Source organism: Dunckerocampus dactyliophorus, chromosome 16, assembly GCF_027744805.1.
Source record: "Dunckerocampus dactyliophorus isolate RoL2022-P2 chromosome 16, RoL_Ddac_1.1, whole genome shotgun sequence".
Taxonomy (NCBI): Eukaryota; Metazoa; Chordata; class Actinopteri; order Syngnathiformes; family Syngnathidae; genus Dunckerocampus; species Dunckerocampus dactyliophorus.
The window spans coordinates 4,616,205-4,638,847 of NC_072834.1; the positions used below are offsets into that span (position 1 = coordinate 4,616,205).

Sequence of the window (22,643 nt, forward strand, 5' to 3'; positions counted from 1 at the left end):
GAGGCCACATAAAAGATGATTAAAAACAGCGACAATCATTGCAAAACATATTTCATAACAATTACATGAAGTCTTTCTGCAGACAGATAGAACATTCACGGTGCTTTGTTGAATCTAGACCGCGCATCATTTCAGAACATGCAAACAGGCAATTTGTGTCCTCCTCCGTGGTTCTTTAATGGAATTTGTGGGTTTTCACGCTTTAAATATTGTAAGAAACAAGAAAATGTGTGGAAGAGGTTTGCTAAAGTATGCATCAAATGTCATTTTATGGTTGAACTCCGCTTCCACAAACGTACTCGTACTTGTGAGATGAATGTCTGTAATATGCCACAAAAGACGTGTGGTGTGAAAAAGTGCTTGGCCCCTGCCTGATTTCTTATTTTTGTCACACTTAAATGTTTCAAATCATCAAACAAATATAAATATGATTCAATGACAACACAACTGAACACAAAATGCAGTTTTTAAATTCAACTTTTCATTATTAAGGGAGAAAAAGTGTGTGAAAAAGTGATTGATTAGCCCCCCAACCCTGATAGCTGGCTCGGCCACCCTGAGCAGCAACATCTGCAATCAAGCCACCGATACTCATTTGTCTTCTTATTGAATGAATGTTCAACTTCTTATATTCAGACAAACTTTTTAAGGTACGTTGAGTGGAAGTTTTACCTAGACATGTTTCGACTGTCATCTGCAGTCTTCTTCGGAAGGGTCAGCCGCCCACTGTGACGTGGGGCTCATCAGATGTACTTCCTAGCGCGAACCTGACAGGTCCACCCGGTTAGCCGCTCCCCCGCCGCTTGTCCGTGTCTGGAGGAGAGAGTCCCAGGTGTGAGAGAGCATAGATGCTACCTCATGTGAATTTAGAGAGTTTTCGGCCTGCTTCCTTATTTCAATCGCCACCTTGATCCTTCGTCTGTTTTTGTTGATTTCTTTTTTCCACTCAACATACCTTAAAACGTTTGTCTGAATATAAGAAATTCAACATGGAAGCGATATTCTTCCTCATTGCAATGTATTGCATGGGGGTGTCGCGGTACAACTTTTTGCGTTTGTGATCCGATTCCGATATTGCAGCCTTGAATAAGGACCGATAACGATATCAATCTGACATCAGCACAGATCCTGCATACTTTTATTGCTTGTTTAGTAGCATGAAATGTTAAAAAAAAGGCTCGATCGAGTGATTTGACTCAAACAGAGAATAATAGTCAGCAGTCGTAGGTGTAAGAAAAACTGACCCATTTACTTCTTGATGCATCTGGTGTATCGTTTCATCAGCAATCGACATAACGTAGCAAGGCTCGACATGCTCAATCAAGTGTTTATACCCGACTTTACACACCACCGACAGGGGCTGGCCAATGACTCTTTGCCTTTCCGTGGGAGTTTGTCACGCTGTGCAAATGTGTCAAACAGTGGTGGATGTTTCAGGAAGCCGTGGTGTTGTGAAAATCCTTCTTCAAACGCACGATGAGGTTGATCATATTAAACTTCCCCGTTTCTGTGCCATCACGGGAAACTTGTGCATGACAAGTTTTGCACTGAGCTGCAAAGTCTTTTGCAGACTTTAACAATAAAACGCAGGCACACAGCTGACATCACTTGCTAAACCTGCTAGCACACGCTGTTGTGGTCACGTGGGTTCTGCATGCTGAATAGAAGGGCTGCTGCTGGATAGTAGTGCTCGTACGGAGACTGTATTGCCAATGTTGTCGTTTTTAGATGCAGGCTGATATAATCCGATACTGTTATTTTGGCTAATATCGGACCGATATCCGATATCAATAACGGATCTGGACACCCCCAGTATTGTATACATATATTTATGTCACCGCCTCTTGTCTTGTTTGTGTGCTAAAAACAAGGTGCACGGGCTTTGAAGATGATGGAGAAAACAATTTGAATTGCAATTACATGCCACTTCATGGATGTTAAGGGGCAAGAAATAGAAAACAGAATTCTGACAGCATAAGACAGCCAAAATGTTACTTTGTGACGCACCTCTTCTGGCTCGGTGTTTCAGAATTTCTTGTGGTTTACAGGATTGCTTTGTTTGTGAGCAAAAAACACGGTTGATCTCAAAATTCAGCAGCAAGTGGTGTGTGTGTGTGTGTGTGCGTGTGTGTGCGTGTGTGTGTGTGTGCGCGTGTGGGCATGTGTGTGTGCACTCATGTGGTGCCTCTTGAGAGAGGGCTCTCAGCCAATGAGTTACAACCTGCTGTGACACAGACCACTGATATCCAGGGGAGCAACTAGTTATTTCCACAAGGTCAGCAGTTAAAGAAATACCAAGAGCGACAACCATTGAGCAGAAAGCAGTGGAGTCCTTCAGATGTCTGTTTTCCCACATGCCTGTCAATAACTGCATTGTCTCTTACTGAGGTTTCCAGCTGAGACTGGCAGCATGGTGGAGCAAATGACAAGCTATCACCTCTAGAGACTGTGCACTGTTTGAAAAAGGCTTACAGAAGTGGAAATGATCAGGCAACTTTTACTCCTCGTCCTCCTCCTCGAACCGAAGATTCATTTATTCCGGAATGGCGCCCTACAGCCACAATTTCTATCTTCCTTCAACGTCCAGAAGTCCAACTTTTTGTGCGATGGTTAGCATCATCCTCTGCCTTTTGGGTGCCACCACAGGTGCCTTTGACCGTGCAGAACCTTTCGTCGACATTGTGGGTGTTGTCGGGGATAAAACTTGCAAACGCACAGCACTTCAGAGTCGCACTGGTAGCAATCGAACATTTATGTAAATTTGGCAAGCTGAACGCATTCTGTACTGCACAGGAAGGAGGAGATTGATTGACAATGGTCTACTATCCCTTAGCCAATCAGGACACAGACACCATGCGTGTGTTCTCCCTTAGCCGATCAGGACGCAAGAAAAAAAAAAAAGCACAAAAAAAATTGCACGAAACAGCGAGTCCGTGAAAGGTGAACTGCGATGTAGCGAGGGAACGTTGTATACTGATTTAAAGAAATTCATTTTTAATTTAAATTTTTTCTCAAGGAATAGGCTCCAGCATACCCCCGCAACCCTGATGAGGAGAAGCGCATAGAAAAGGGATAGGATGGATGGAATAGCGCCTTCAAAAAAACATACGACACCTACTGGACAGTTGCGGAACTGTTCATTTGCAGAGCTGTATTTTTGTAAACTGTTCATGAATGCATTAATACAATTCCATGCTTGATGCGCATTTCTTTCTTACTGCATAAGTATTTTTATCTCCCTAAAGTTATTTTACCAAGGATGATTACATTTGTTCCTCACCGCTTCATAGTTCGAACATCGCTCACTCACTCTATTGCGTTTTTTTTTTTATGTATTCATTAATAAATGACTGTTGTTACGTGATTGACTACGGCTTATTGTTAGTAATATATATATAAATTAAGCATTTTCAAGCAAAGAAATTGAAGGACGTTGATGAACTGTAGTCTACACTGGCCACTGGGTGTCACTAGTAACACGCACCAGACTTGATGGCTGTCAATAATAATTATTGCAGGTTTAAATGATCTCACAACAGGCACAGTAATAATAAGGTTAATCATCATCATAATCATAATAATAACCATAATAATAACACTACAGCATTATTATTATTAACAACAGTGTACTGTTGTGGCTTTACTCCAGCTAAAACTCAACTCTAAATCCCCAACTTCACTTCCTGTCCGCACGTCCGGAAGACATTTATTGAAACACACACGAGCACGGGTCTTATTTATGTCTTAAATGGTTAATTTTCTCTGATTATATCTACTATATTGGGTAATATGAGTGTAAAGGTGACTGTTGGGGTGTTATGGTATGTCTAGAGGGCTCTAATAATATAAAAAAAACCTATGTAGAAGGTCTTAAACAGGTATTCTATGCTACTACGAAAATATTTGATTTTTAAATAAGGAATCCTATTTTGCGGAAATTCATTTATCGCGGGCTGGTCTGGATCCAATTACCTGCGAAAAACGAGGGATTACTGGAGTACAATAAATTGTAGAGTGACCTTTTATTGTGGCCAACCTAAGGCACACCTATATAACAATCATGCTGTCTAATCAGCATCTTGATAAGGAATGGGGCCGATCCAATCCCCCGATACCGGCGCAATTCAAGTATCGGAAGTTGCCGATACCACCTGCGAAGAAATCCGATCCAGCTGGCATCCCTGCCGGCTATCTCCGAGCTGGCTTCAAAATGTAATGGAGTGCAACAAGTTTGTTGTTGTTATTTTGATGTTTAAAAAAAACCTTTCTTGTTGTTTATGTTGTGGTATAGTTGTTATTTGTAGATATTTGAGCTGTCACAAAAGCAAAAAATATTTGTCTCAAAGTGAAAGTTATGCTTGAAATGTCTTTTCGCAAAAACATCGTTTTCTCCCCTTCCTAGTCGAACTGATATTTCCTGAAACTTCCATATGTTCTACTGCTGATTACTGACCAACGGAAAAAGGTAGAAACAAACTTTTTTTTCCTGATGAAAGACGAGAGTCTAACCTTGCTTTTGGTAGGTTCCATGTTTTTATAGGCATAGAACACAATATTCTGTGTGCCTTGAAAGATCAGTCAAAATCGTCTCTGGTAAATGATCTTTCACTTGTAGAGCACTTTTCCACCTCCAAGGCACTCAAAGCGCTTTGACACTGTTAGCACATTTACCTACTGATGATGCAGCATTAGGGGGTTCAGTATCTTGGGGATACCTGGGGATCGAACCCCCAACCTTCAGGCTGGGAGACGACCACTCTACCACCTGAGCAATGCCCGGTACTGAAGGGGTCACCTTTTGAAAAATGACTAGGATTGAATGAGTTAGGAATAATAATAATAGGACCATTTCTTTGGTAGACCACCCCTCTGTCTGGGCCAGAACATACAGTACAGTCATAATGTACCTGGTAGTCTTCACTGTTGGCGTAACTTCCCCACACAACACAACTTGAGCATTTGCTTTATGTCACGCTCTTCTCCAGTAGACATTTAGCTATCTAGCTGTGTGTCGGACAGACAACGCCTTAAGTTCACACACAGTGTCCTTCCCGTCCCGCTCAAGCTTGACCAAGTCACCCATAAACATGGCACACACCTCATGGTGGCGGAGCAAGCCAATAGCACTGGCGCGAAGTCGTTTTTTTTGGGCAAAGACACCGCTGCCTACTGAAAACAGCCCAGTAAAACACTTTTGGGTCGCGACCCACCAGTTGAGAATCCCTGATCTAGACTCATGGGGCACACGGGTGGTGACGCATGAAGGCAGCGTGGGAAATTTGCATATAAGAATGGCTTGCAAGTGAACAGCTCGCAACTGTCAATCCATTCTCATTGTTGGAAAGGGTCGTTCAAAAAACCTGACTTGTTCGTAAACGTCACATCTCTAGTTAGTGTATATGAAATGAATTGACCTCAACCCAACCCGGCTGCCCTATGTACCAGGAGGCATAAGTAAGTAATAAGCACCTGCACTCTCAGCACACACACACAGATGCCTTCTGAAGTGAGACATGATGACCGGCTATTCCCAAATACCCCAATCATATCCAGTATTAATGATGCTCCAAATCCTCAACATAAGTTACCAGATTGTCGGACTGCCATTGCATTGTCCCCAGACAGTCTGCATACGGCTAATCTATATGTTCTTCTTTGTGCAATGTGACTGCCATACAGTACATCCTTCTTCGCTAGCAGAATTTATTTGTGATGCAGCATGTAATTTATCATTTTTAAAAATGGACGATATTTCAGTTAGATTGCATGTGAGTGTAACTCGAGGCCAGGATTTTTTTCCGGTTTGTGTTCAAGCCTATCATTTCATTATTTGTAATCATGAGGATTTTGGATAGTCTGATTCTAACTGATTTACCAGTAGTTTGACCCTTAAGAGGGACACCATCACAGCGGTGCTGCCCATGTAAAACCCCAACAACTGCAAATCATTTGGTTTATGTCTCAACCCCCATTGGGCATCTCAAAGTCATCAAGGGAACTGATTAATGGTGCAAAAGGACATTCACTGAGCCCTAAGGGGAGGCGGAAGCTGAAGTCTATTTACTTCAGTATAGCCAAAGATAAAAATAAATACACTTTTCCATCATCTGCTTTGAGTTGTTTTACTGTGTATGCCAAATTTCTAATCGGTATGAAGCAATTTTCTCTGTGAATCAATCAGTTCTTTAAACATAATTTACTAACCAAGGGTTAATAACGCAACAAAACCTGCAAATGAGTCTCCAGAGCTGCATGAAAAGGTGGCATAAACCCCTAATTGCAAAACCCAGCAAACACAGACTTTAAAATAAGTTAATAGAGGCAGTGTGTGAAGTCTATTGTGGGATAGAGAAGACAGGAATACAGTATATATGCTCAAAGGAATGGTGTTTGCCACATTTTGGAAACCAGCCCAAAAGCAACTTCAAGCTATTGTGAAGAGTAGCCAGGCAACACAGCATAAAACACAATTACTTTATTTACCTCCTTGGTCCCCATCTTGTGTCGTGCCAGTATCTCTTTCCACACCTTCCCCACTACCATACCTACTGTATTGTCCTTTATGACACTCACCTCATCCGGCATCTCCATTTCTGCATCTCCACTGCTTCACTGGTTTCCAATAAACGACTGATAATAATCATTTCCTATGAAAGCAATTATATCCAGTGTAACCTCAGTTAGCGTCCGCCCCGGTAAGCATGTTTTTCGGTAAACGTCAAATATTTACATCTCAATTCTGCCTCGTTTTGCATGCATTTCCCGCTTAGTGTACAACATAGCACTCCCCGTGTGGTGTTGTTAATACGCTGCATGAGTCCAACTGTGTTCTTAATGTTTTGGGTTTTTTAAATCATGTTAGAATCATATTAGCTTACATGCATTTCAAATTGTTTTCTGCATGTATACTAAAACTATAATTGTAAAACTATAAAAACATGTGTTCTAATAATATTTTTGGCTTTCTGGAATGAATTAATCCGATTTACATTTTTTCACATGAGAAAACTGATTTGGGTTAGTCACACCTTCGAAAACAAATTAATGATGATCACCAAGGTTCAAGCGAGGTTCCACTGTATTTCCAACTTTTTATCAACTTTACTGTGAATTTCCGACAGAGCTATTTTCAACCATTTATGACACCCTTATTTTGTGACTACATGTAAACAAAATATAGCCGAAAACACTTATTTTGAAGGCCGGGAGTGTGTTGTGTGAGTTGAGAAGGTCCCTTGACTGTTGTTAACAGAGACAAGACTGTGCAAAAGATAAACTTTCCAAGTCGTAGCTCCCGTCCTTTATATCTAACTTCCGCATCAGCTAGCTTCCTGAAACCCTTGGTTTATTGTTTGACGCATTTATTGTTGGACTTCCCTGATTCTAACTGCCTAGAAGAAGTCCAACAGCTCGCTGGGTCCTTCTTTGTTGGTGTTCGCAGCTATTTCTTCCAGTCAGCGAAGTGAGCTTCGAAACTAGGAATCGAAAGAAAAACATTTGAACGATCCCGGGAGAATCAGAATGTTAGTGGCGGTTCCCATTGATGCTCGATTCCCAACTCTATCTAAGGTATTAGCAAACTACATTTAGCGGTCCTCCTTTAGGTTGTTACCATTCTGTATGTTTTATGTAAATGCTATACAGACTTTCACTTGTCTAGAGCTTCTAAAACTACTCAATGTGCTTTGCCACTGTTACCACTGAGGATCGAACCAGCAACCTTCAGGTTGGGAGACGACCACTCTACTACCTGAGTCATAACCGCCCCATAACTGCCCTTGTACAATAAATAACTTGGAGCAGCCAGAGACTGAACGAGTCATCAATGTTACTAAAGATATATTGCTTTGGTTAATCTTAATATGATCCCTGCTATGTAGAATCACTGAGGCAAAGATTGGATGAATCAAAAGCGCAACAAAGAGGGAATCTTCTTTTGTTATGTGTTCTCGTTTCAGTCAAGGCTGCAAAAATGATGAATCACGACAAACACTGACAGTCAAATGGATGCTTTATTTATCAGTCTATCAAGTATTTCAAGTATTCTGAGCAGCACTAGTGTCATCTTCCTTGTCAAATTGTCACAGCCTCGACCCATTTCAAGCTTGCGCATAAAAATGTATGTCCTTGATGGGACGCACCTTAAAAGATGAGGGATCCTGTACCTGTACCAGCCAAGCAACAGCTGTGCAATGGCTCAACATGGAGGGAGCATGAACAGGTGGACATTACCACCATATGCACTTCAATGCTGCTTTTGGATATATTGGGTATTGTGAAGGCAGCGAGAGGTGGAAGATGTCTCCTCTATCATCTTGACAGTTTCCAGGTCTCACTGCCTGTACAAGCAACTGTCTATCAACATTCAGCCAGTATGCAGATTTGGGTCTTTCCTTACAGCTCTCACAATGTTTTTGTCATCACCTTATGATGTTTTCCTTGGTCTACATGTTCGACGTCTGTTACTTAATACACCAGCGGTTTCTTTCTTCTTCCGGACATTCCAAATGGTTTTCCTGGCTATGACCAATATTTGTGCAATGGTTGTGATTCATTTTCCATCTTCGCTCAGATTCGCAATTGCTTGTTTTTTCCACCCATAGACAGCGCTATGGTTTTTATACTGTTTTCCCTTCTGAGTGCAGTCTGTACAGGTAAAACCTATCCTACCCAATCGGAAACTGATCTGATGTAAGTTGTGCATCCGATCCAGATGTAAATAAAAGCTGAAATATTGCTCTCTGGTCTCATGTTCATCTTTTGATGTCAAATCCAAGTGTTTTCAGTTTATGGCAAAAATAAAGAAATTGATCTCACTGTTCCAATGGTTTTGAAGAGCAACTGCATGTGAGATGACTGTTACACGATTTTTGCATTGATCCTGATAAAGTCAGGGTGTTATAAACGTTCTGTCTCCATCAACCATTGACCTGTTTTCCAGGGATGGGTATGGGATCCAGCAAGGGCTGCAGGGTGGCCTACTGCATGTTGACCACACAGTCAGGAGATCGGGAAGATCTGGGTTCGAATCTCAGTTGGGCATCTCTGTGTGGAGTTTGCATGTTCTTCCCGTGTGTGGGTTGTCTCCTGGTACTCCGGTTCCCTCCCACATTCCAAAAACATGCATGTTAGGTTAATTAGCTACTCTAAATTGTCCCATTGTGAATGTGAGTGTGAATGATTGTTTGTCTATATGTGCCCTGTGATTGACTGGCGACCAGTCGAGCCCAAAGTCAGCTGGGATAGGCTCCAGCATACCCCCATGACGCTAGTGAGGATTAAGTAGCATAAAAAATGGATGGATCCAGCAAGTATCTCGTAATTTTCTTCATATTGCTCGCTCAAAGCGCTTCATGACTACATCGCTGCATGTCATCATTTGGTTCTGAGATCAGACCGCATAAATGGCAACAGTGACCAAAAACGAAGTACTTTAACTTTGCTCAGTTTTTTGGTTTTAATACAAAATGTGAGTCTTGCATACCAACGTTTTGTTAATGTATAGGCAATTAAAGCCTATTCCCTTTGTTTGGGTTGAAATAAGCTATGAAAATAAATTTTTAAAAGATGAGTAGCTCTTTTCATTTTCGTTTTGCAAAAGTACAGGTAGCTCTCAGAACAAAAACAGGTTGGTTGGAGAAAGTTAACTTTGGAGAGACTGACACCGATGGTCTGAGCAAAACAATTCTAAAACGGCAGATGGGACGATCGATCGGGACTCTCTCTCATTCGGCTGGAGGAGCAGAGAACCGGTGCATGAGACGGTGTCCGAAGCTTCGTAATCTGCGAAATTATTCTGTCTGACTTATTTTTCAATACATTTTGTAAATCTAATTTGGTGTGCGAGTCTTCTTTCCTTGTCGTAACTAGAGCTTAACCAACATGTAAGTGGGAGGTGAAATTGGCTTAATTAATTTTCCAAAGTGGTCCTTTGACCTTTAGTAGGTTGTGGAGACTTTCATCACCAACACACCCCTAATTATTAGGTATTACACCAACTTGTTTCGTCACCTTTGACACGAAGTTAAGATGTGAATGATTTGTTCAAATAGCTAAGCATGGCTTGACCTACATTGGATTGGTTTTAGCATCTTTAATGTACAAAATGTATTAAACTGGCCCCTCCAGGCTTCAATTTTTCTGAGCAGCAAAAAGATTGGACGCCCCTGGTCTAGTCTGACTACGCCCTAAGTCAGCCTGACTTCATCTTAGTGGGAGTCTGTGACATCAGTATACAGATTTATTGCAAACTGCCACTGCATCACTAATATAGCATGCCTTAGGAGAAGGAAGACTCTGTCCTGTCTGGCACGCTACAATTTTCCTGAATGTATGACATGAATTCATAACATTTCATAAGTTTTGTCTGTGTGGTCTGATGCGAAAAAAGCACATGAGGAATCCTAATCGCCTACTCCCAGCTTGGTGAAGACACAGAGGATTAAAAGCGCACCGAACACTTGGGATTTAGTGTTAATGAACTACCTTCTTTGACTTGGTTGAGCCCAAACACCCCAACCCCCATGAAAACCTGAATATAATTCCCACAAAAAAATTCTCCATTACTTAAAAAACACAACTGTCATCACAATAGTGTGACTTTGTACAATCTCTAAGAGCATCAAATAAAGCAGTGGCCACAGGCGGACTGAAACTCAAAAACAACTCTGGAGTTTTTGCATGAAGGGGCTTTTTTGTGTCAAACTTAAATAAATATAAATCCAAATAGTGTTTATAGTGGACGCCTTTTGAGTTTACAAAATTGAGAAAGGGTATTTTCTTTGACGGCAGCGCAGGTCATCCTTGCAGACCCACTTGATGATGTTGAGGGCAGTGGAAACATGAACCAGTCCACATGATGTCCCAGTGACAGACATCTATCTTTGTTGATAGAGCAGCTACAGCAACACCATGCAGTCATACGCAGATATTCAAAATGCATGTTTAATAATAGTCACTGTATTTTCATTCATGTCTAAAATGTAGCATGTGTTGCCGTTTGCGAAGCCTGTTATAAATGATTGTACTTTACACTGTACTTGTAAATATGAAGTAGAATACAGTAAATCAATGTAAGGCAGAATATCCTCCCTATTCCTGAATGTTTGCAATGAATACAGCTAATGAAAATCACAAGAGCAGTAGTTTCAGCACAATATCTATTCATTTACACGTTAAAAACTCTAAAGACATGACTTTGTTTACCAAATTATCATGTGAACTTGTACATACTCTTACATAAGCACGGTCGTAAGATCAAAGTCAACCTTTCCACGCTGTAGAAAGATTTAAGACTTTACATCGTAAGGCTCCGCACATCAAACTGTCTACTTGTACAAATAAATCAATCCCTACGCTTCTCTCCGCTTTTCACCGTAATGTTGGCATTTTTAAGGGCTGGAGGGAAGTGCGCAAAGAATCTTGGGATATGATGGGCTCCGAAAGATGGTCTGAATGCAGACTTCCATTCAGTGGAGAAGGAGGACACATTTGTCGGCCGCATTTGGAGAAGCCTTCGCGGGCTTCCTAATTTGGACAGCTTTCGCGGCGTGCGATGATGTCATGCAGCCCACAAATGCAGTCTAGTCGGCTGCAGACCCCGGATTTAGACAGGTGTGTGCCCAGTCAAGTGAATTTAACACAGCTGGACTCCAATGAAGCTGTACAAACATCTCAAGGATGGTCAGTACAAACAGGATAAACCTGAGCTAAATTTTGAGCTTCATGGCAAAGGCTGTGAATACTTATACATGTGATTTCTTTCTTTTTTAACACATTTGCAACAATAATACAAAAATAAAAAGAAAAAATATGTTTTCACATTGTCATTTGTATGTAACATTTTGAGGAAAAAAACTAATTTAATCCATTTTAGTATAAGGCTGTAACATAAAATGTGGGAAAAGTGAAGCGCTGTGAATACTTATGACACTCATCAATAACTATACGGTAATCATGCATGAAAATGGGTATTATTATTATTATTATTGCTGGCAATGTGTGTTAAATTTATTTTGTTTGATGCATCGAAAAATCATTAAATCTCTCATCCATGAGACAAAGAAAATAATAGCGTATGAGAGCTGCGTGATTGAACCGGTAGTTATTCACCAGTGGAAAACATGATTCCATACATGACCGTTGGTGGCGACATGAACTTTTATTCTGAGAAAAAGCCAGGTTTGGATCAGGGGTTCGGTAAGGTCCAAATGATGTGACTTCACTTACAGGCCAAAGCAAACTCCAGCAGCTAGATCCGATGTCTCTTAAAAGAGTTGCTTGAGAGATTTTAACACCGTAGGGTCACTGACAGGTTTGCTACCCTCAAAGTGTGGCGACATAGATTAACTCTCACAAAGTAAAATCAATTATCTGCATGGTCGAGCTTACAGGGGAGTCAGGAAAAGCACTTATTTTTTTCTTTTTTTTTATAGCAACTGCATTTTCAATTATTTTCCATGACCTGGGTAAATAAGTGTGGCTGAATTGTGTAATTACTTCAGCCAATGTTAGAATGATTACATTTCTTTTTATTAAGTGATGGCAGGGATTCCCCTTGGATTTTTTTGAAGCTGTGGTGGTGGGCTGCACGGGAGGTGGACTGTCGCAGCTGCGTCATGCCACTGTTGTGTCGCTGTGGAAGCAATTGTTTTTTTTATATTTAAATTTACTGTCGGTATTAATGTCACGAGGGGCTTTTCAAAGGCTTGATCAAGAGATGCATTAATTAACTTTAAATACCTTTGTCATGGTCTTTTCTGGTCTTTTGTCTCCTTATCTGTCAGGTGCCAACAGGGCAGACAGGCGATTCCGGTGCACGTTTTTCAAAGTAAAGCGTAGTGAAACGTTTTTAGGATATTTGAGATTTGATTTGATATTTTATTTGTGCATGCATCAAAGGGGAGGGTTCTGCAACTGAATTTAATTTAATAATGAAAGCATTTTTATTGCAAATGTTGATACAAAATCATAAGCCAAGCTAGCAGAAAGCCTGAGGTGTCAAAAATATATATTTTTATGGACGTATCAATTACTTCAATAAAAGTCCAACTCACTATATACAGTATACTATATACTAACTAATACATAACTAACTATAAGCCACTGTGTGTCCATGTCAGCCATGTGGTTGCCTCTGTTTGTGCTGCAAGGTTGTTTACGGCCTACACAGTGAGAGACATTTTTCACAGAAACTCTTGTGCCTCTTTTCCCACCAGACCCCTAATGACCATCTGTAGCGCTGCGATAAGCAGACAACACATTCTACCCATCAACCATGATCTCAAAATCTTGAACAAAAGACCGTCAGTCCACACCACCCCTATCCATGAGGGATGAACCGTTTGGGAAAATGATCTAATTGCAACTCTTTTTCTTAATACTGTGACTGCAGTTTAGCAAGAAGACGTCATGAATGATTTCAATTTCAATATGACCAAGACGGTATCGGATGCAGTACATTTTGTATAAACTGGATGAGCTGAAAGTTGCAAAAAGTCACATGACTTGAAATGAATAACATCTCATTAGAGAAACGAATCCAGCAAATCTGTGTCTTTCCACCGATGGAGTTAAGTTCAGTCAGGCGTCTTTAGCAATGCAGTGAACCCTGCTAACAGGATCGTTTCCCCTGCCATTATATTGGGGGGGCATCCACCACAAACTCCCAAGAAGGTCAAGATCATGAAAACAACTCTATACGTATTATTATTTACACAACAGCATGTCATTTGTCTCTACATTGCAGCGCATGTGGAGGCGCAGTTGCATTAACATGTTTTAATTAGGCCTGCCAGAGCTGAAGGAACTTACTTTTACCAAACAAAACAACAACCGCTTACAGTGCTAGCATGTTATGGTAAATTTAAATAATAATAATAAGTCACTGCTGTCAGTGAAGCTGACCTTGACAATCTTTCAAGTATCATATATAAAAAAAAGAAAAACAAGCAAATAAGAAGAAAACGCAACCAGTCAACTGCCATTCCATTGCATGCATTTTATGCATTATGTGTATATTGATTTTCAGAAATATGTTCTTCTGTATTTTAACCTATGACCGTAGTCAACACTGCAAGCGGTGTAACGGTATGCCATCATCGTGGTTCCGTACATACCTCTGTTTAAAAGGGACTGATTGCAACTGGCTCACGGTTACGTTTTTTTCCAACCAAAAATATATAACACAACCACCAGCCACCAGCAATGTTGTGTATTGATGTGCTCAGGCTAAATAAGATGACTGGTCACTCACAGCTGTCTGGTATAAGAGATTGAAGAGTATGGATTATGATTTAATTTGTAGTTAAGTGTCTTATTGGTTGAAGTGCAGTATTAATACTTCCAGCTTGTAGTCGCGTTCCCCGTCTCGACTGAACAATAAAGGCTTTTATCTTATCCACTTGTCTTGTTCAGTTTATGTCAGGGGTGTCTTGTCCTACCGAGGGTTACCTATTCAAAGGATGTGGGGACTCACTTTGATATTTGGAATTTGTAAAAAGGCAATAGTGTTTGCCCCCTTCCTGGTTTCTTATTTTTTGCATGTTTGCCACACTTAAATGATCATGAAACACAATTAAATATTAGTCACCGACAACACAACAGAACACAAAATGCAGTTTTTAAATGAACTTTGTTATTATTAAGTGAGAAAAACAATCCAAACCTACATGGCCCTATGTGAAAAAGTGATTGCCCCCCGTCACCCCCTCCAGAAAGTAAGTCATTGAGATCTATCAGTCTGGAAAAGGTTATTAAGCCACTTCTAAAGCTGCAGGCCTCACTTGCCTCAGTTAAGGTCAGTGTTCATGACTCCAACATAAGAAAGACACAGGGCAAAAACAGCCTGCATGGCAGAGTTCCAAGACGAAAACCACTGCTGAACAAAAAGAACATTAAGGCTCGTCTCAATTTTGCCAGAAAACATCTTGATGATCCCCAAGACCTTTGGGAAAATACTCTGTGGTCTGATAAGACAAAAGTTGAACTTTTTGGAAGGTGTGTATTCAGTTACATCTGGCGTAAAAGTAACGCCACATTTCAGAAAAAGAACATCATACCAACAGTAAAATATGGTGGTGGTAGTGTGATGGTCTGGGGCTGTTTTGCTGCTTCAGGACCTGGAAGACTGTGATAAATGGAACCATGAATTCTGCTGTCTATCAAAAAATCCTGAAGGAGAATGTCCGGCCATCTGTTCATGACCTCAAGCTGAAACCGACTTGGGTTCTGCAGCAGGACAATCATCCAAAACACACCAGCAAGTCCACCTCTGAATGGTTGAAGAAAAACAAAATGAAGACTTTGTGGGCCCTATACATGCTGTGACCATGTCGTAACAGGCACATTCATGGTAACATGGACTAGTTACAGTATTTTGCCATACTTGATTGACATTGATTTCGCATAGCAACATAGAAACGAGCGCTACACTGGTGCTACTGGTGTGGTGAGGTGTCACTACGCCAGTAAAGTACTTCATCGGCATTAGCGCCTGCAGTAACAATGTCGCTGTAGCTTGGTTAATAAGCAGGGCACATTATGTAAATGCAGCATTGTTGGTGGATTTTGGAGTATTTTTCAGAAGGCTACACCGATGGAATAGTTGCATCCCATTACGTGCATTCTTAGCTGCCTCTTTTTAGATGTTATATCTTAAGAACGCAGGGAAAAGAGAAACAAATTGGCATTCTGTTACATACGCGCATACCAAAACTTGGTTGAAGGCATCTGTTCATCGATACAGTGATCTCTCAGATGTATCATGTCATGTTGATTATCTTCAAACTCGGCGCTGGCTTACATGGAGCCCAGAAAACATCATAAACAGAACAATAGTCAGCAACAGTAGGAATGAGGAAAAACTCACCCAATTACTTCATTATGCATGTGGGGTTTAGTTGTATTGACAATGTTGTGGCGGCTTGGCATAATTTAGAGAGGCTGGAGGTGCTCAATTAAGCGTTTCAGCCCGACATCTTTTCTGTTATAGCTAATGACTTCTTGTAGTCCCGTGTGAGTTTCCCGCGTGGTGCTGCTTCATACGCACTATGAGGCTGGTCGTATTAAACTTCTCCGGTTCTGTGCTAACATGAGAAACTTGTGCATGACATGTTTTGCACTCAGCTGCAACGTCTTTTTCAGGCTTTAATTAAAAATGCATGTTAAAATAACACGCTGTTATTGTGATCAGGTGGGCTCTATCCGGCTGCTGGGGGTGGAGTCTGGAATCGACTGCTTGTGTGCCAATATCGGCGATTTTAGATGCAGGCCGATATAATCCGATTTTTGCTGGTAACACCCGCAAGTCAGTAACCTCATGTTCTGTTGTTAAATAAGGTTTAAAAACATGACATGAGATTTCTTATGACACAAACCAATAAGGCTCTGCTTTACGCATCCACACATAAACACTGAGTTGCAAATTCTCCACTCTGGAGTTTTGGCCAATTATGCAAATTAGATAACAACATCATATACCCCATCCAACCCAGCGCCACAGGTAGGTTGCAGTCCTGTGGGAAACACTGTACACCTAGTGGGAACACAACATCATGAACTTTGAGGTGTGGTGGAAACACACACCACACAGCTTGCCAAGACTTATTTTACCCATGTAAATAAATTCTGGTGAAAGTACAGTAATGCTGATTTGGCACCGGTATCGGTGTGACAGCTCCCGAACCCTACTGTTAAACTGAAGTGGATGCCTTCTGCCTGTAATATAGCCTATGTATGCATTGGGGTTAATCTTGGTACTCTGGAGGATTAAACCACATTTCTTTCAACCTTTGTCATAAAGTGTACCCTTGGTGGAGAAATCACATGTCAATAGCATAGTTTTCATTCCAAAATAATAAATGGATGATGGCAGTGCCATAGAAGCCCAGAAATTCTGAGCTGCATCTCCTTTCTAGCAGCAAAATCCTCTAATCTAGTCTGTTCGAGGAATATACGGTTTAAATCCAACGACCACGACCACCAAGTCTTTGTGGATTAGGAGCTAACACTTAATCAACTTTACAGAAAAGCAGGCTCCTGTGTACAGTATATATATATTACAATCTTGTTTACGTCCATAAAAATCCTGGGACATTTATGACACGTGAAAAGCAAGTAAAAGGCTGGTGAATAAACAGCTACGGGGTGCGTATGGGAAAACATGCCTGAGGCTATTCTGCCAAAAAAGCGCAGGCGCATATATTTCTCCCAGATGAGAGGACACAAGACAGCCACCGCAAAAGAAGCAACATGAACTTTCATAGAAGATAAGCAGAACTGGATTCCAGCCTAATAGAAGTGGTGTAAAAATACATTCTAAGCAGCCAGTCGGACACTTGAGAGAGTCAGGCCACTAATCTCTTTAAGCTTCAGCTTAGATGGTGTGATTTGATGTCAAATGAAGGCGCAAACATCTCCCGCATACAAACTCCGCTTGATTGACAGCACCATCAACCCACCAACCACCGCATCCGAACTCAACCACGGAAGGATGACAAATTGTTCCCTACCTTGCTCCATCATCAGGACAGCCATCCCGATCAGTATAGTCCAGTACAATGGATTTGTCATGTTTATCGATCTGTTTGTCTTCTTTTTATGTCTTTTCTGAAAAATATCTGAAGATTCTAAAAAGTGTTTTTTTTTTCTCAAATCCCACGTCCTCCTCCCTCACCGGAGAGAAGCGAGAGAATCCACCAACACTACAAACTCCCTCCTTCAACTATTAGCTTATAGATAGCGGCGCTGCAAATAAGCTGGCTTTAATAGATAGAAGCGCCCCCGGTTTTCCTTTTTAAAGTAAAACGCACATTGACATGAGTTATAAAAGGAAAAATATTATGACACAGGTTGTTCTCATTATTTGGGCACACATGGACAACCATTCACACCTGCCGAGTACTTCGTATTCGGAACATGCAACCGTCACACGGAGATTCAAACCTTCGAGCTCCTGACTGTGAAGCCGACATGCTAACACCTCGCCCACCGTGCGGCCCCAATGATCCGTGACAACACTGGCGCTGTATTCGCTGTTGGGCTTTTATTTTGGTATTTCCTGTCCTGTCTTGCTGGTGCCCTTTTCTTTGTGTTTTTAGTTAGCTTTGTTTAAGTCTGCGACCCGAGCGACAGGCACTTGGACTCAATCAGCAATCAGTGCTTTTCGATATGGGTGATACTACACGTTTTGATATCGATCTGATACCAAAAAAATACAGTACTAGTACTGTAAGTAAATATCGCCGATAACGTTACTATTTTTAACGATTTTTACTTTTTTAACGACTTTTCAAGATCATTGCGTGATTTTATGATGTTTGCCTTTAATTTGTAATATAATATTTATAATCCGCATATAACATAGGACAAAGATTTTAGGAAAAACATTTGTGAACAATTTGACAATATATATTCACTTTCAATATAATTATATTAAAACTAGTTTTTGCTGTTAGAGAGATAGATAGATAGATAGATAGATAGATAGATAGACAGACGATGATATCATGTGGTCTTCAGTGAGTTGTCATATGATCAAGTCACAGATGATTGCTAGGAGAAAATGTAGGAATGTAGCAGGAGCATACCTGTCAATCCTCTCGTTTTTCACAGGAATTTCCCTTGTTTTCCTTTATTTTAAAATGCTAATGTTGACAGGTGTGAGCAGGAGCGGTGAGGTTTGTGGTGGTATAGTTCATCACTGTAATGCCTGCAGTAATAAAAAGCACCACTAGAGGTCTGTACAGTGCCTTGTTTGTACATATTGTAGTTGTACATAGGAGTTCCTTTCCTAAACTGTTACGTAAGTCTAGTTGTGATGTAAGTCGGATCTTATCCGTAACTCCTAAGTCACTCCCACTGTAAATACAGTAATAAAACACTAAATACAAGAATGAAATAAAACAATAAGAAAAAACTATATAAGCCAACACACTAGCAACCTTTCCACCTTAATAATGACACCAGACACTGCTTCCACTGCTATTCCTGTCACTTTCAGAGGATCAGCGACCTGGCAGATATGTGTACTGCGGTGTGAAAGAGTTGTGTGATTTCCAAGTGTCTGTGAACCTGACAAACTGAGTCGTGACTGTGTGTGGGAGCAGGAGGAGGACGGCTGCGTGGACAGTGGCCTCTTTTGTGTTTGCAATAAAGAGATTGTTGATCGACCAGCGTGTTGCTGGAATACTGCCCTGCAGCCCAATTAACGAAGGAAGGGTATCGTGTTTTGCTTCAGTTTGTCATAATACATGTTGGCATTCACGTTACCCTCACTGAAGGGGAGCTCCCTACTGCCGGCAGCATTCGTGCAGCCCTATACCATGACACTCCCACCACCCTGCTTGGCTGGAGACAAGACAACAAATAAGTTTATCTTGGTCTCATTCTCATCACACCACAGGGAATGGTCTCACAGCCTAGAACATTTTATGTAGAGCAACAATTCTTTTTTTCTTACATCCTCAGAGAGTTCTTTGCCATAAGGTGCCATGTTGAACTTCAGTTAAAGTGACATGGGCTAGCGCTCCTGATTCAGAAGGCCCTGGGGCAGATTAGATTGACATGGCAACACATAGAAGCTGAAATTTGATTGGGGAAAAAAATGTAACATACACAAACAGTACATGTAATGGAAGCAGTGCAGCCAAGAGACACAGTAGGAAGTGACAATAGTGTGATAATAAGCTAAATGATAGTGTCTAGGCCAGCAGAGAAGGCTTTGCTGGCCCTGACTGCGCACCACCGAGTTATTGTGTAGTGTAATTTATCTTATGTGTTGGGTTATTTCGCGAAAACTGTGGTTATTTAAACTGATGTGACAATTGATGTTTATTGTTATATTTTACTATTATTATTTATTCACCTATTTGCATGATTTTTATTGTATTTCAGGGGGTTTTTTTGGAAATAGGGAGACATGTTATTTTCTAAATGAAAAACAATAGTAAAAAGTTCTTTTGTAAGCATCGCCGATGGAGGATGGCACCATATACTCTCTTGCCACTCTGCTGATGGTTATTGTATTTGATGGTTATATCTGTTGAGTGTGAGTGGAAGTAAGTAAATGCAAAATTCTAATTTTGAAAAAAGTTATTGTGATTATTATTATGATTATTTTCTTGCCCTATGTGCTTATAACTGGAGTAGACAGACACGCTGTTGCAAGATGTCCCTGCAATTACCAGGGATCAACACCAGAGGTCACTCAAAGCTCGCTAACTAAATCACCTCCAAAATTTGCGTGTTCTTGGATTAGTTGATAAATTTGACAAGTAGGTGACTGCAGTAGACTAATTGATCTTATTTAATCTGTGACAACAATACACAGAAAGAACATGTTTCTCGTAAATAACTTGTGAGCATGCTGGAATATTACATGAAAAGGAAAGTGCTAACGTCCACGTATTGGTAATTATGCTGTAAAATGTCTAGTTTTGGAGGAAGCGCTCAAGGAATCAGATTAAACAATATGGAGAGTTCACGTCCATTAAACTCAGGCAGACAGACAACAGTGATGAATACCAGCACTGTCTCTCAGGGGTATTATTTGTGTTTACCAGTGCAATGTAACGGAAGATTTTTCATATGAAGATTGCAGTTGAATTATTAATTTTTTCATTGGGTATTTCAAGTGTTAAAGGGTGACTCAATGATAAAAATGGTTTTATGGACTCATTACTCTCGATTGTGAATTTCAAATGGACTTAGATAACACACACACACATACGCACACATACACTAAGCAGTGTTTCCCATACATTCATTTATTTATGGTGGCCTGCCACAATTCAATTTGGATCGCCACACAAGTATCTGCCGCACATTTTCTTGTTTTGTTTTTTTAGGCTCTGATGTGTTCGCCTCGCTCAGTGTAACTTTTCGTTCTAACTCTGTACAGCACAGTCGTCCCTCAATATTATCGTGGTTCGAATATCGCTCCTTCACTATATTGTGGGTTTTCAAAAAACAATTAATTAATAACTGATCACTGTTTCATAGCTGACTATGGTATATTATTAGTCAAAAAATATTGAAAGACAAATTAAAGACCAATTAACCGTGATTTATGAGGGACGATTGTATATGGCAAAACCGTCTGAGTGCACTTGACTGAGTGCACTGGATAGTGGATAGCGTGTGCCCATTTCTGTTTGTGGAGGTGCTGCGGTACTCATCTCATCGTGAAGGGACGGGGGCGTGCGTGAGCTGGAAGGGGCTTGTCGCTGCCGTCTGTCCGTAGGGAAGAAAAAGCAGCTTTTTTTTGTGACAGCAGCACTAGCTAGAGCTGGATTTAGCAAGAAGTCAAATGCATGAAAGATATTGTTATGCTCTGCCGACTGAATGAACTTGCTGCTAAAATGAAGGATTGAACGTCTAAGCTCAACAGAAGATGATCGGACTTTTACAACAAAGTATCAGAGCTTTTCGTGGAGAAGGATAGTGCGCGTGTACTTCATCCACAAATAAATGGTAAGACCACGAATGTGGTTCAGTTTATGAAATTAATAAATAAATGAGACTAAGAAGTATTTGAAAAGATTTTAACAAAAGTGATTTTTTTCTTGGTATCCTCTGAATGAGCACCCCGTTGTAACATTAAAATAACTCTGGGATTCAGTGCCTCACCAGCCATGAACCTCACCATCAAGAAGGGTGACCATACTTCCACTGCAACTGACTGGTCTGTCAGAAGGCGGAGCTTCATTGGTGCTACTGCACATTGGTTTGACCCTGACAGTCTCCAAAAGATGCTCCGCTGACTTCGCCTGCAACCTAAGAGGTTGGCACACATTAGTCGTGCTGGCCAATCCCTTGACTGGCACTCTCACTCTGACTTCATGAAGGATTTCCAAGTTTTTCATGTGGATGAGAACAACAACAGATGCATCTTCATCAGCCATGTGTCTGTGTCTGCAATTCTGCATGAAGATGATATCAGGTTTGGAGTTTGCTTGTCACCTTATCAACCTGATGCCAAAGCAGCATCCAAAGATGAGGCATACAAGTGTCTCCCTCCACATTTGGCAAGGGCTTTGCAATTTGGAACAAGTCACACCCTACAGTATTTTGCATTGTTGTGACACAATAGAGCTGTGTTGATTCATTTATATTTTCATCTCTACGACATCCAGGAATGAACTACAGTATATCAGGCAGCAGCTGGAAATACATTCCAAATCGCTAAGGGTTACCACCAGGCCCTGCTCAGCTGATGAAGTCACCTCAAAGCCACCGCTCCAAGGTACTGGAAGGATACTAGTCCTTCATATGGAGTCACTGAGGCCCTTTCCAGCTGTGTGGAAGCTCTCTGTGAAGCTGAACACTGCTGCAGCTGCCTGTGAAAGGCTCTTCAGGATTGCAGGACTTGTCTTCATCCCAAAAAGAACATGACTGCGTTCTCGCAAGTTTAAAAATCGAAACGAACAGGAAATGTTTCATTCCTAAGTCAATAAAGGAGTTGTTACTTCAGGTCTTTAAAGGCATTGTTGGGATTTTTTGACATGAAGTTGTATGACATCCTCATTAGCAGTGGACTATATCAGCAGTGACTTACCCCCCCACACCTCATTTGCTCCCGCGAGTTCCGTGACGAGGAACGTAGTTCCGCTTAGTTGCTGGGTCATTTAAGTAAAGGGTTTGGC

The 22,643-nt window shown here is 40.9% G+C and overlaps 1 protein-coding gene across 2 annotated transcripts in view; it reads right to left on the reverse strand.

The window, feature by feature from the left end:
* ntm (neurotrimin) overlaps nt 1-17,745 on the reverse strand; it is a 136,505-nt gene extending 118,760 nt beyond the window's left edge. The window contains exons 1-2 of one of the 2 annotated variants that reach the window (XM_054754293.1): nt 17,511-17,745; nt 673-813 (exon numbers count right to left, since the gene is read on the reverse strand). In XM_054754293.1, coding sequence (XP_054610268.1) covers nt 673-694 — 22 coding nt within the window. In that variant the 5' untranslated portion in view covers nt 695-813; nt 17,511-17,745. The remainder of the gene's footprint in view (nt 1-672; nt 814-17,510) is intronic. The other variant, XM_054754290.1, reaches the window with a different exon arrangement.
* Nucleotides 17,746-22,643: the final 4,898 nt, after the last annotated feature.